This window comes from Peromyscus maniculatus, chromosome 1 (assembly GCF_049852395.1).
Source record: "Peromyscus maniculatus bairdii isolate BWxNUB_F1_BW_parent chromosome 1, HU_Pman_BW_mat_3.1, whole genome shotgun sequence".
NCBI lineage: Eukaryota > Metazoa > Chordata > Mammalia > Rodentia > Cricetidae > Peromyscus > Peromyscus maniculatus.
In genome coordinates, this window is record NC_134852.1 from 11306391 (window position 1) to 11320673 (window position 14283).

Here is a 14283-nt window from a genome sequence, read left to right on the forward strand (position 1 = left end):
GTAGGCAAAGGGTCAGTCTCACAGAAACCAGTAAGAGGGAACCGAATTGGAAAATGTTGGTACTTGGGTGCTGTGAATAAAGACATTGTGACTAAAGTTGCGGAAGACCATTGGAGCTTAGGGAGGAAAGAGAGCAGAGTCTGATCTGAGCCATTAAGAAATATTTGACTTGAGTCTATGGACCTACCTTGAGATTATGGCCTCTCCTTGTAACAGCATAAATGAATCTTTTCTTAGACCATACTGCTGATTTTGACTAATACTACTTTTGCATATTTGGGGTCTGCAATTGTTTCTCCTTGTGAAATGACATGCTGTGACAAGTGAATGCTTATTTTTTTTGGCTTGGAAAACACACAGGACAGGCAGAAAGCTGTGACGAATAGAGGTTAAAAAAAACATTTTTTTCCTAAAGACTTTTCAGAAGCCTGAGTACTTGGCAAAACTCCTGCACTGAGGAACAAAGAGAAGTTCCTCTTGTGGTGAGCTGGTGATAGTACCGATGTGGCAAACCCATGACAGGAAGGACCTGCCTCCAGGCTGAAAACAGCCTGTCTGATGTTTCTGCAGAATATGGTTAGGCTTTCCCAGGAGCACAAGCAAGAAAAATACAACGACTCACCATGGTCCCCATGCTCAGAATGCTGTTGTGTCTTGGTAAGATATGAAGAGGGAAATGGACACTCAAGTCTGTAAGGGATCCCACTCCAAGCCAGGTCTTAATGAATCTGGAAACTCCATGATATTGACCCTGTCTCTCAGACTGAAAAAATCTCTCAGAGTGAATTTTCTTTCAGGACTGAGTGTGGGACAGAAGACTGCAATCCTGGCAGGTGAGTGTTTCCATCCATCCCAAGATTTTATTCTTCACTCTGGATACCAGACATTATTTTTCCTCTCCTCTTGGTCAACTCTTCACAATGTGGGATGTGTAAAGTTTATGGGCAATGCTGTGATGCCCATTAGTGCCCTACTAAGACTGAGGGAGAATTGTACCAGGACTCAACCTTTGATTTCCTTGCAGGAACCCTCACAAAGCCCAAAATCTGGGCTGAGCCACACTCTGTGATTGCCTCAAATGCACCTGTTACTATTTGGTGTCAGGGGTCCAGGGAGGCCAAGGAGTACCATTTGCTTAAAGAGGGAAGCACGGATCCTTGGGACAGACAATACCCTCTGGAAAGCTTGGACAAGGCTAAGTTCTACATCCAACACATGACAGCTTACTTTGCAGGGATATATAAGTGTTACTATAAGAGCCCTACTGGCTGGTCAGAGCACAGTGACACCCTGGAACTGGTGCTAACAGGTGAGTGAAGAGTCAGGGTTCCCAGCACAGGCTCTCCACTCAGAAGGAGTTCAGATCTCCAGGGTACTTTTCTCAGAGCCCAACCCTGCAGTACACTTAAATTCGTTTCACTTCCCCTTGTATCCTAGGAGCCTATGATAAACCAAGCCTGTCTGTCTGGCCCAGTTCTGCTGTGACCTCAGGAGAGACCATAACCATGCAGTGTAGTTCATCACTGGGATTTGGTAGATTTATTCTGACCCAGGAAGGAAAGCACCACCTCCAATGGACCCTGAACTCACTGCAATGTGCCAATAGGGAGTTTCAAGCTCATTTTGTTTTGGACCCAGTGACTGCCATTCACAATGGTACATTCAGATGCTATGGCTATTTTAGGAACCATCCCCAGTTGTGGTCAAAATCAAGTGACTCCCTTCACCTCTTGGTCTCAGGTAAGAACCCCTGACACTACCTTTCTTAATGCAGAGTGTCACCCAGGGATCTGCTCTGAAAAGCGTTCTAACTTCAAAGTAAAATAATGAAACTCAAAAGTCCCAAAGACTTTCACACCTCATAGAGCACCAGCCTTAAGCATCCCCTGATGCAATTACTCCCCTCAGTGACTCTTTGGAATTTAGCAGAAGCAGGAGGGCTTGAGAACAGACAGTATATGAAGTGGTCAGACATTGTCTCTGTACTGCTTTGGTTTCTATTTTTGTGATACAACCCCATAATCTAAAGCAACATGTGGAAGAAAGGTTTTATTTCTTCTTATATTTTAGAGTCCATCATGAAGACCTTTAGACGTAGGAACTTAAGGCAGGAACTGAAGCAGAGGCCATAGTGGAGCACGGCTTACAGGTTGACTCTCCAGTGGTTTGCTCAGACTATTTTCTTATATCATCAAGGTCCAACTACCCAGAGTTAGAACCACTCACAGTGGGCTTAGATAGCCAACATTAACTATCAGACAATCAATAAAATTCCTCCACAGACTTGTCTACAGGCCCATATGATGGAGGCATATGTCCAATTTAAGTTGCCTCTTCCCAGATGACTCTAGCTTGTATTAAGTTGGCAAAGCCCAATGAGAACAGTCTCCAATGTCATCCTCAGTCCTTCATTCTCCTCTTGCTTATATTTCCTGAGATAAAGGGCATAGTCTTATGATTACAGCTGGTCAACAAAGGCTTGTGGTAAAAGTGGTGCACAGACTCAATCAGGACGTTTTATTTCTTCAGAATCTCAATACTTTCCTATATTCAATAATATGATTTGTTGAGGCTGGATGTACCTGAGCTGTGATCTTGACAGACAAACAAGAATCCAGAGGCATGAAATGTGGTCTGAAACAAAGTGATATCCGGTTGAAGTACTTAAAGTCCAGACTGAGGTAGAAACCAATAGGCTATAGTCAAGTGCTTGAAGTTCAAATCTCATTTCTCCATCTATCTCTGGCAGATTCCAAGGACCAGTCTCTCACCCACACTGAGAATGGTAAGTAGAGCTCTCATGGACGGTGGATACAGCAATGTGTGAGATCAGAATGGGTTAGTAAAGCTTCCTGTGAAGTAGGGAATTTGGGGAAAGCTGACTTAACCCCCACCTAAAAGCAGCAGGAAATGTTTTTGCTGGATCTGAAAGATGAGATGCCATGAGTATGACATGCATTTATAGTAAAATAAAAAATTATTCAGCTCTCTTAAGCACTTTATATACTCTACACAAATTATTTGATTCACTGGGGAAGCAGCTAAGACCATTAGAACATGAAAAAACATGACTATATGAGAATCAGGTGAGATGGAGAAATCTAGATGAAGAGAAAGACACCAAAGTTCTAGTTCTGTCAAGGAGAAGATGCGAGACTGGGTGCGCAATCATTTATTATCAGAAGACTTAGATTGGGTGTGACATCTTTGACTTCTTTATGCAGAACCCACAGCCTCACAGCACGAAAGTCACACAGTTGAAAATCTCATCCGAATGATCATGGCTGCCTTGGTTCTAGTGACTCTAGTGATTCTGCTGTTAGTAGCTTGGCACAGCAAGAAAATGGAACAAGATACAACCAGAAGATAAACAAAAAAAAGTGCACTAGGTTCCACACTTGAGCAGACCAAGGAAAATAAATCTGCTTGTCTCATAGAAGACAGGAAGAATTGTTAAGAAAACTGGATGTACATTAAGAAACTTTACTCTTTGAGGGTCCAGGAAGCAAATGTGTTCTGGGTGTAGGGAATCCTGGGGATTTCATTCAAGAGCACTTTCTTGCTAAATTGTACACTTTTCTCCACATCTCATTGTGGAGAATTGCTTACTAGTTCCTCCATTCTTCTTATTTCCATGTTCCATGGGCCCTTGCTTCCCTCACCTTCAAATAACATTTTCCTTTACATTGCCAGAGTCAATGTTGTTCGCAGTTTTTTCCTTTACTGCTGAGAATTAGAACTCAGTCCAAACAACAAAAATAATTGGAAAAGCCAAATGCCAAGATTGAATTGAGTGGGATGAAAATGATGCTCCAAACTCTGTCTGTCTGTCTTTCTGTCTTTCTGTCTGTCTCTCTGTCTCTGTCTCTGTCTCTGTCTCTGTCTCTGTCTCTCTCTCTGGAAAGTATTTTCATTGTTCACTACTAGAATGATCTGCGGATTCTTTAGGAAAACTTCATATTTGCCTTGAAAGAAATGATGATAGTGGGAAATAAAGAGGAGGCATATTTTTGCCATGACTTGGAAGTATAGCATGTTACCACCCTTGTTTTTTCAAACACATGTAAATAACAAATAAGGCACACTGACATTAGCCAGACCTCAAGGCTCTATATCTCCACAAAATTCAGGAAGTTAGAACACCTATCCAGATCCTGTATGAGTCACATTACCTTTTACACTTCCACTCGAAATATTTTATTTAGCATGGCATTTGCTAAACTGCGTTATGTATTCCATTCACAATCACTGTCAAAATTCCAAGATAAGGTCACATGTGTGCAGTTCAAGAGTGACATTGAGTTGGTGTTTTCCTTGTAATTTTAAATCTCACTGTTGATTGATGTTTAATACAAAAGGAAATGTTTTGTATATGCCCTTAATCTACCAGGATGCAATCATTAATTATGAATATTAACCTTTCTTCCACATTTCTGTAGATGGTTTCTCATAAAAGATAATGTTATATTTTTTCTTTGACAATCTCATACAATGTATTTTGACCACATTCATACATCCTCCCAGCTCTGCATCGTCTATCCATTCAGACAGAACTTGTGAAAAAATAATGTTTGTGTGAAATGAAACTTTTATTCCTTTTTTAGCTTTTGTTTACTGTATTTTTGACAACCTATCACTTTTTCCCAAATATGCACACACTGTATTTACTTTACTTGTCTGACTGTGTTAGCTAAAACTTTAAGTACTGTGCTGTACATGATAGACAAAAGGGACAGGTTGCATTTTTTCTCATCATCAGGGGACATTTTTTTTAATTTGTCCATTAAATATGTTACCTGAAACTTATGTAAAATATGATCTCATTAAAAGTGTTTTGTGAGAATTTAGAGGAATGGCTATGTCATAATAAAAAATACTGCTTCTGTCATGGTCTCTGCATTTGTTCTTTTCTATAACATTGTTGTGATGTATGACATTGTTTTTTAAATGTCAAACGGATGTTACAAAACCTTTCCACATATTCATGGGGTTTAATTCTGTTTACATACCACAGACTAATGTTGTATTACACATTGGGTGGGTATCATTGAGTTCTAATGGAAGATAACATCAAAATTCACCATAAAAAATGTTTCATACTGCACAGGTAAAGGGTGGACAAAACTCCACAGACACAGCTTCAGTAAGGAACTTATAGAACCACCTCTATGCATGCTATCTTTTGCTGGTGAGATATGATAAATATACATTGTTGAGGTGGTTTGAATGTTTTTTCACCATTTCATACATCGATGTGATGCATTTGCTCATTGTTCCCCATTCTCCTACTTTGTACTCCACTTCTGCACCATTCAAAATCTTTTTTTCTCAAGAAGCCTCCCCTGACATGGTTTTCTTTTGGTGTGTGGTCCCTTGAGTTTAGTCAAAGCTACCAGACTGAGCACAGGAAGAAGGTTATTCAGTGGAGCATGGACAACTCATCAGTGGTACTGCATTGAAGAAAAGGACTGACTCTCTCACAATGACCACTAATAGCCAATGGTCTCTCTGGAGAAGTGCATTTTACATTAATTATATCTATTTATTTTCTTTGAGATGTAGACATTTTTTTTTCATTCTTGCAAAAGGTTTTAAGGTGCTCAGCTGAAGCTTCTTATCTTAAGCAGACAGTGCACTGGAGGGAATTAGACTAGTTTTGTACAGAATATGAGAAACAGCACTTTCTTACATTTAAAGGTAAATTTTTGGAGGTTTTGCAATTTTTTCGTGTCACTTTTTTGTAAGATCAAAACAAACTTTTGTTTTGTTTGCTTTGTAATTTCACTTTATTTTAATGTGATTTTCCCCTCTTTTTTGGATTGATGTTTTCTTTAAATTTTTAATTTTTTTCATCTTACATTCTATTCCCAGTTTCTTCTCTATCCCCTTCTTCAACCCCCACATCCTCCCCTATACCACACCCCTTCCACTCCTCAGAGTGGGTAAGGCCTCCCATGGGCAGTCAACAAATTCTGGCATACCAAGTTGAGGCAGGGCCTAGCCCCACACACCTGCATCAAGGCTGTGCAAGGTATCCCTCCATAGAGGATGGGCTCCAAAAAGTCAGTTCATATTCCTGGTAAAATCCTGGTCCCTCTGCCAGGAGCCCCACAAACAGAACAAGGCTCACAATTGTCATCTAAACGCCCTTCAACCAAAGAATGGATAAAGAAAGTGTGGTACATTTACACAATGGAGCATTACACCACAGTAAAAAATAAGGACACCATGAAATTTGCAGGCAAATGGATGTAACTAGAAAAAATCATTCTAAGTGAGCTTATCCAGACCCAGAAAGACAAGCATGTTATGTACTCACTTTTATGTGGATATTAGATGCAAAGCAAAGGATAATCAACATAAAATCCACAACCCTACAGAAGCTAGATAAAAAGGAGGACTATATGAGGGACACATATGGAGGGTCCTAGGAATGGGAAATAGTTAAGATCTCCTGGGTAAACTGGGGTGTGAGGATGTAGAAGGGAGGGGAAGCAGGTGGAGAACATGAGGGATCAAATGGACAAGTTAGGGAGGGACAGAGAGAGATAGCAATGAAAGAGATGTCTTGATAGAGGGCCATTATGGCCAAGGGAGAAACCTGGTGATAGGAAAATCCCCAGGATTTCACAAGGATTGCCCTGTAGACAAAATTCTAAATAGTCTTATTAAATAAGAAACACAGAGCCAAATAGAGTATTAAAAGCTCTAGAGATCAGAGGACTAATGAATAGCCTTTAGCTTACCACTCACTGCTATCCTTCCCCTGAGAGAGAACTTTTAATGTTTAGCTTGTCTTTTTATTGCCTTTCTTTTCTGCCTTCTCATTGAATCTAAACCCAACCACATGACTTCCTCGTCAATGCCTGTCTATACAGACCTCCAGGTCTCTATGGTTGGTACTGAGATTAAAGGCATGTGTCACAATGCTGGCTGTGTCCTTGAACACAGAGACTCTGCCTGGGGTGTGATTGGATTAAGAACATGTGCCACCACCCCCGGACTTCTGCTAAATGGCTTGCTTTTAGCTCTGATCTCTAGGCAACTTATTTATTAATATACAAATAAAATTACATTTTAGTACAAATAAAATATCACCATATTTCCCCAGCTAAGACTCCTAGGAACAGTGAAGGGGGTACTTGAACTGGCCTTCTTCTGTAATCAGATTATTGACTAACCTAATTGTTATCATAGAACCTATATCCAGTAACTGATGGCTTTCTCTTTTAAATTTTTAAAATAAAGTATAAATATGTCATCTCTCCCTCCTTCTCCTCCTGACTGCACTTTCATTACCCCCAACCCCACTGTTCACCCCCAAATCCACAGCCTTCTCTTCATTATTCATTGTTGTTACATATACACATGAATTCACAAATTAATAACTAAGACCCGCGGAGTCATTCATTTTTATTTCTTTCTAATTTTCCATGCATGACCAAGTGGTGTTTTCACCTTTTGATATTTCATTTGATGCATGACAACCATTGTCATTTTTGCTTTGTGTGGAATATCCACTAATGTAAACTGTATTAGTTATTAAGCTCTCACATTGTCAAAGCTTGCTCATAGGCCAAAGAGAAAATAAAAGTGTTCATTCTAAGAGAATGGAGACATTTATCGAGTTTTGCTGTATGGGCAATATTGGATCCAGTTGTGTCCTAGATTCCTTTCCCCCATCTATCTCCTGACTACACTTTCAATATTCTGCATCCTCACTATTCAGTCACAAATCCACAGCCTAGTCTTAAACAATAATTGTTATTACATATACATATAAACCAAAATGTTAAATAAGTACAACCTTCAGTGTTATTTCATTGGTCTCTCTGTGTATGGTTTCTAGAGATGACCACATGGTATTTTGCACATTTGATGTTTTGTTTGATACAGTACTTTCTTTGAGGTTTTTACTTTGAGTGGAATATCCTTCAATGTAAATTGTTTTAGTTGCTATGTGTGATATTTGCAAGGCTTATTTATAATCCAAAGAGAAAATACAACTGTTCATTCTAAGAGTATTGCATAAATCCTAATTGATCTTAATAAAAACCAGGAGCCAGATATCAGGGTGAAAGCTGAAAGATCAGAAAAGCAGAGCTAGCTGCAGCCAACACCTCTTACCTCACTAACTCCTCAGTTGAAAAGAATGCCTGTCTCCACAAATCCTCAGACTGAATGCTCCTGAGTCCTCAACCAAAAGGGCCTGAATTCCTGTCTCCTCCCATTTTATATGCCTTTCTTTACCCAGACATATCACTTACTGTCTAAGCCTCCCTAGCGTTGGGATGAATGGCATGTGTGCTTCCCACATACTGGCAGCAAAGGCATGAGATCTCAAGTGCTAGGATTAAAGGTATGTGCCACCACTTCCTACCCCTGTTTCTCTTTTGAATGGATTAATCTCGAAGCCCACTGTGGCCTTGAACTCACAGAAATCCAGGTGGATCTCTGCCTCTGCTGCCCAAGTGCTAGAAGTAAAGATGTGTGCCACCACTGCCTGACTTCTATGGCTAATTTTGTGGCCATAGACATTAATTATTTAATTAATTTAATAATTGATTATATTAATTCTGTCCTCTGATCTTCAGGGAAGCTTCACTTCCTAGATTACAAACTATTTCACCACATAAGATAGAAAAGACATTTGTCTGGTTTGACAATCAGGACCGTCCTGAGTTCTACAGTGTATTAGTCAGGGTTTTCTACATTATCAGAATGTACAGAATGGATCTCTCTCTTTTTCTCTCTTTCTAAATCCATAGATAGATAGATAGATAGATAGACAGACAGACAGACAGACAGACAGACAGATAGATAGATAGATAGATAGATAGATAGATAGATAGATAGATAGGACATAGAGTTATAAAAATATATGGATATGTAGGTAGATAGATATCTCTCTATATCTATATCTATGTACAGATATCGCTATATAGAGAAATAATTTAATAGAATGGCTTACAGTGTTCAAGTTAATACAATGATTGTTGTTTATGAATGAAAGTTTGTGGTTCGGCTTACTACCAATGAGAAGGCAGAACGGAAAGTCAATAAAAAGACAGACCTTTAATCCCAGCACTCTGGAGGTAGAGCCAGGAGGATCTCTGTGAGTTTGAGGCCAGCCTGGGCTACCAAGTGTGTTCCAGGAAAAGGCACAAAGCTACAAAGAGAATCCCTGTCTCTAACAACCAAAAAAAATTAAAAATTAAAAAGACAGATACACAGGAAGTAGGTCTTTTTCAGAATGGAAGGACAACAGTGGTAGCTAAGGGTAAGAAAGGTTTTTAGTATCAGTTCTTAGCTAGTGCAATGATCTCTTGGGCTTTTAACTTTGAAAAAAAAGAACGTTCCAAGAGTCCAGTTGTTATTCCATTCACAATGCTAGATGTCTCAGCTTGTCTTCAGTATATGCCAGAATCCCAATGAATTAGACTCTAATGCCAGTGAAGGAGTGAACTTGCAAAGGAGAGCAAAGTAAGTGGGCGAAGAGAGATCAAACTTCCTTTTCTCATGTCCTTTACATAAACTTCCAGGAGAAGGTGTAGTCCAAATTAGAAGTAAATATTCCTACTTCAAAGGTCTTGATTAAAGGTTTATCTTTCCATCTCAAAGATCCTGAGTACTAGAAGTTGGTCTTCCCTCTTTAAATTGTTCAGTTAAGAAATAGTCCCTCACAGGTGATCACAGTCATTTGAGGTTTTGTTAATTTCAGAGTAGCTAAGTTGATAACCAAGGATATCATTGAGATTTGGTGTTCTAATAACTGATCTGTAGGTTCAACTGTTTGGGCTGGTACCACAATCAAACATTCTCTCAACAATGTTTCAGGGTGAGGAGATGCCTTTTTGATCTATCCTCTATCCTTTATTCATTTCTCAGTTAAGGGCCCTAATAATATCTGAAGATAAAAGTGTGAGCATTACAGCTTGGACGTAAAGGCATCCTGGAAGTCAGGAGCCAAAGAATACCACAAAGTCACCCATTACAAAAGACCTCATACAAGAGTTTTTTATTGGAGAAAACCAAGAGAGTGGCTTCCTCTGCTTGGCCAAGAAACAGCAGAGAACTGAGCAGAAGACAGAGTTTATATAGAGTGTCTTGGGGAGGGAGGTGGAACTTACTAGGTGAAGCTTTACAATGTGCACATTGGTGGGATTTCAAGTCCAGAGCTTGGGCTTTGTACTCTCTGGGGCAAGGGTTAGATCCAGCCATCAGGAGAGTTAGAGTGTGTTGTGATGTGGCAGTTGGAGGTCCTCAGGGCAGGAGCCTGGCCACTTATGTGCCTCAAAAGGTCTTTTAGTATGTAATTGTCTTGGCCTACTAGATGCCAGCAGAAAGAGACAGATTGATGAGACAGATAAGAGAATGATGGAGAAATATGAATGCCATGGTCAATCCTGAACAGAAAGAAAAACTGGTGAAAGTTGAACCAGTCCTTTTCTAATTCTAACCAATCCTAATAAAGCCAAGACCTCATCCAAAGAATTGATCTCTCTCTCTCTCTCTCTCTCTCTCTCTCTCTCTCTCTCTCTCTCTCTCTCTCTCTCATAAAGTCACCTTGGAACAAGTATCCATGGGTAATACAGATAGATAAAACAGTAATAAAATAGACATATTACAAAAGTAGTGCCTCTGTCCACTCCAACTTTTAGTGTAGTACCCCAACACCTACGCATCCTTCTTCCTACTGCCATACCACAAATTCATATGGTGTTTTTTTAGTGTGCTCATTCGGCTACTCCACAGAGTCTTCTCAATCACATTGTTAATTTTCAAAGCATCTTTTAATGTCCAGTGAAATTGTTTTCAGGAATCATGTAAAAATAAGATGTCAAGACTGGATATTACAAATTTGAATTAAACTATCTGAGTTTTTGCTGTGTCATATTATACTCTCCATTTCTTTATAAATTATTTGATCTTGGTCTTGGATATATCCTGTGAGCCTCTTGTTAATTAGATATAAGGCAGAATAGTAGAAGGCTTCCCATAGAAGACTGGAAGCTTTATCACCTGCTAACTAAACATAGGTCAAAAAAGCCTGTGCAGAGGAATCCATATATAGTATGAACTCAACCCACCAATTGTCACACAAAAATTTCTGCCTGCATTACACTTATTTAAATTCTGATGATAGCAGAGCAAACAAGCTAGAGTAATATCATTAATCCTAGCACTTGGAAAGCAGAGGCATGTCTGATTTCAAGAGCAGCTTGGTCTACAGAGTGAGTTCCAAGAAAGCTGGGGCTACAAAGAGAAATCTTGTCTCAAGAAAAGAAAATTTTTGTTCTGTCTGCCTTAGTCTTACTAACTTCTGAAGATAGCTGAGCTAACAAGTTAGAGTGAAAACATGAGCAGCTTGCCTGTGAAGATAATCTTGTCCGAGAAGAGGGAAGGAAGAGAGGTAGGAGCAAAGGCCAGAAGTGGAGATGGTTGGAACTAATATAGGAGGAAATGTATGAGCATTTTCTTGAAGGCCAAGGAAATAGGCAAGCATTATTGTAGTGATTCCTTCTCTGTAAGTCATCTGTTTCTGTCTACTATGCAAAGAATTTTGCAGAAGTCATGATCTAAAACGACATGGTTATTTGTAGTGAAATGTGTTTTGTTTATTATTTTTTGAGGCATTACCATCTGTAGTCAATATAACAGGTTCAATTTAACCATGCTTTAGGTTTTCATTGTTTACTACTGTATTTCTTTGATTGTCAAAACAAGGTTTTCTGTGTAGCCCTGGCTGTCCTGGAAGTAACTCTATAGATGAGGCTGGCCTTGAGCTCAGAGAACTGTCTGCCTCTGCCTCCTGAGTGCTGAGATTAAAGGTGTGTGTCACCATGGCCTGGCTCCTATTGTATTTCTTACTATTTACATTCTACTATGTTATTTGTTAGGGTGTTTTTTGGCTTCATGTAATCATTATATAATATATATATATATATATATATGTGTGTGTGTGTGTGTGTGTGTGTGTGTATGTGTGTGTATAAAAAGATCAAGGTGGCCATTGACAAAAAGTCACCATATGTTAATTACAATTTAATGAAAATATAAAATCTTTCTAATATTTATACTCTTAATTACATATGTATATATGAAATATATGTCGATAGGGGATAGATAGATAGACAGATAGACAGACAAACAGACAGACAGATAGATGATTTACATTCTGAGAATCATTTTCTGCCTTCTGTATTCAGGAAAATGAAGCCTCTAGCCAAAACAATGTAAAATAAGACTTGAAATAAATTATCACTTCTATTTTTTTCATCCAAGTCTGTTTTTCAAACACTGACATCTTGTAAATTACTCTTTCCATTTTCTATTGAGATGGAACAGAAAATGGGTCTGAAGTTAAAGCTGTTATGTGAAAGAAAGGCAAGTCAAGGTGAAAATCAGTGCTTTAGAGAGTTGGGTGATGAGGCTGGAAATAGTTTCTTGTTGAAGAGCAACAAGTAATCTTATAGAATATCCCAGTTTTGTTATCAGCATCCATTCAGATTTTAATTCTCTCTCTCTCTCTCTCTCTCTCTCTCTCTCTCTCTCTCTCTCTCTCTCTCTCTCTCTCCTTTCTCTCTCTCTCCTCTCTCTCTCTCTCACACACACACACATATACAAATATACACATGAGAGAAAAAGGGGGGAGAGTGCCTGATAAATAGAAAATACTCCTTAAAAAATAAATATGTGTAAACACAGGATATGTGTTCTAAGGATGTATCATGAATTAGGAATTAGTAAGTTATTGAAAATAACCTATTTCTCATAGAGTTCAGTTATCCAAGTCTACTGCTTTTAAACACAGAAAACTTTTTGGTCAGGAAGAAGATAGTTATAAGAAAAATTCTCAGCCAGACTTTGGACGTAAATCACATGAATATAAATCCAGTGATAAAGCAAAAATGAAGTTTGAAGGGAGATTGGCTGGATAAGATTCAGGAGGTATTGCAGGAAAAGCTGTAGTAGAGATGACCAGTATGAATTTTGTATATGTATGAAACTCTCAAAAAACAAATAGAAAATCTCATTATAAAAGAAATGACCAAAAGTTATATATGTACAATTATGTACTACCCAAATACTTCTGATAGACACTCACACTGTAGTGAAATAAGCTGTTAGATGAGCTTTTTATTTGTTCTTCATCTAAATATGTCTGTTCTCTTGAGTTTAATTATACATGAAGGATAGACTTCCATTGTATGCCAATAAACTTCCCTTTGGGATTAAATAAATAGGTATTAAAGTACATATGAAAAGTAACAATAAATATATACTTAGGAAATCACTGAAGAGAAGGATTGAGCACAGAGAAATGCATTAATAATGAATTGAACCACCACTGAGGTTTTGACATTCAACATGACATTGAACTAGAGTACATAGAAGAAAGCAACACAATTCCCAGGCTAGATGCACACTCTACAGATCTAAACAGATAATTATACATAGAAGAATCCCAAATGACAGAAAGACATTTAAGGGTTTGCGCAACATCCATAGTCACCAGGGAAATGCAAATCAAAAGGACTCTGAGATACCATCTTAAACCTGTCAGAATAGCTAAATCAAAAACACTGATGGCAGCTTATGTTGGAGATGTGGAACACTCCTCCACTGTTGGCCAGAGTGCAAACTTGTACAGCCACAGGACCCACAGATGACTAGGGCAGGTAACACCTTTTCTCCCCTATAATGGCTCTACCACATTTTAATATAATGAAAGTTAGCCAGCAGAGATGAAGCTTCCTGATGAGTTCTGCTCAATTTCTCTGTGTTCTATAATTAAAGTATGTGGAGTCTTCAAAGACAGGGCCTTACTACCAAGTGCTAGCAAGAAATAGAGAGCAATGGCATTGCCTCAAATGATTAGGGGTCAATGCAGTCAAGGGGGAAAACAATTGGTTGTAAAACAGAGGTGATAGATGACCCCAAATATTATGTAAGCACTGGCATACCTGCTCCACATGGCGATACATGTCAGAAATTTCCAGGTAATTAGATGGAAGTTAAAAAATATGGAAATAATACAGTCTCTTAAAAACAAATGCTTGTTTCTCTCTTATTTGTGAACTCTAGCTCTAAGGATTGAGATTTGAGTGTCTATCTTCACTGCCTAACATTTCTGACAATGGTACCATATTCCTGACAATGGGTATTTTGTTTGTTATATTGTGGTATATACTATTGTAATTGTGACTCCATTAACTCCCTTAACCATTAATTGTAACTCCAATTAAATCTCTCTCTCTCTCTCTCTCTCTCTCTCTCTCT

General features: G+C 38.6%; 1 protein-coding gene across 1 annotated transcript; it reads left to right on the forward strand.

Moving 5' to 3' along the window:
* Positions 1-573: 573 nt before the first annotated feature.
* LOC143271890 (leukocyte immunoglobulin-like receptor subfamily B member 4A) lies at positions 574-4886 on the forward strand. Its single transcript, XM_076564501.1, has 5 exons — positions 574-657; positions 967-1309; positions 1438-1740; positions 2750-2785; positions 3225-4886. Exons 1-5 carry the CDS (start codon positions 574-576, stop codon positions 3368-3370), a joined length of 912 nt encoding a protein of 303 aa, XP_076420616.1. The 3' UTR covers positions 3371-4886.
* The last annotated feature ends 9397 nt before the right edge of the window (positions 4887-14283 follow it).

Bases quoted from the DNA above. Each gene is read 5' to 3' on its own strand.
- LOC143271890 (XM_076564501.1), top strand. From the start codon at position 574: ATGGTTAGGCTTTCCCAGGAGCACAAGCAAGAAAAATACAACGACTCA. The intron at 658-966 runs GTAAGATATGAA...GATGCCCATTAG, and splicing joins CAGAATGCTGTTGTGTCTTG to TGCCCTACTAAGACTGAGGG. The intron at 2,786-3,224 runs GTAAGTAGAGCT...TTCTTTATGCAG, and splicing joins TCTCACCCACACTGAGAATG to AACCCACAGCCTCACAGCAC.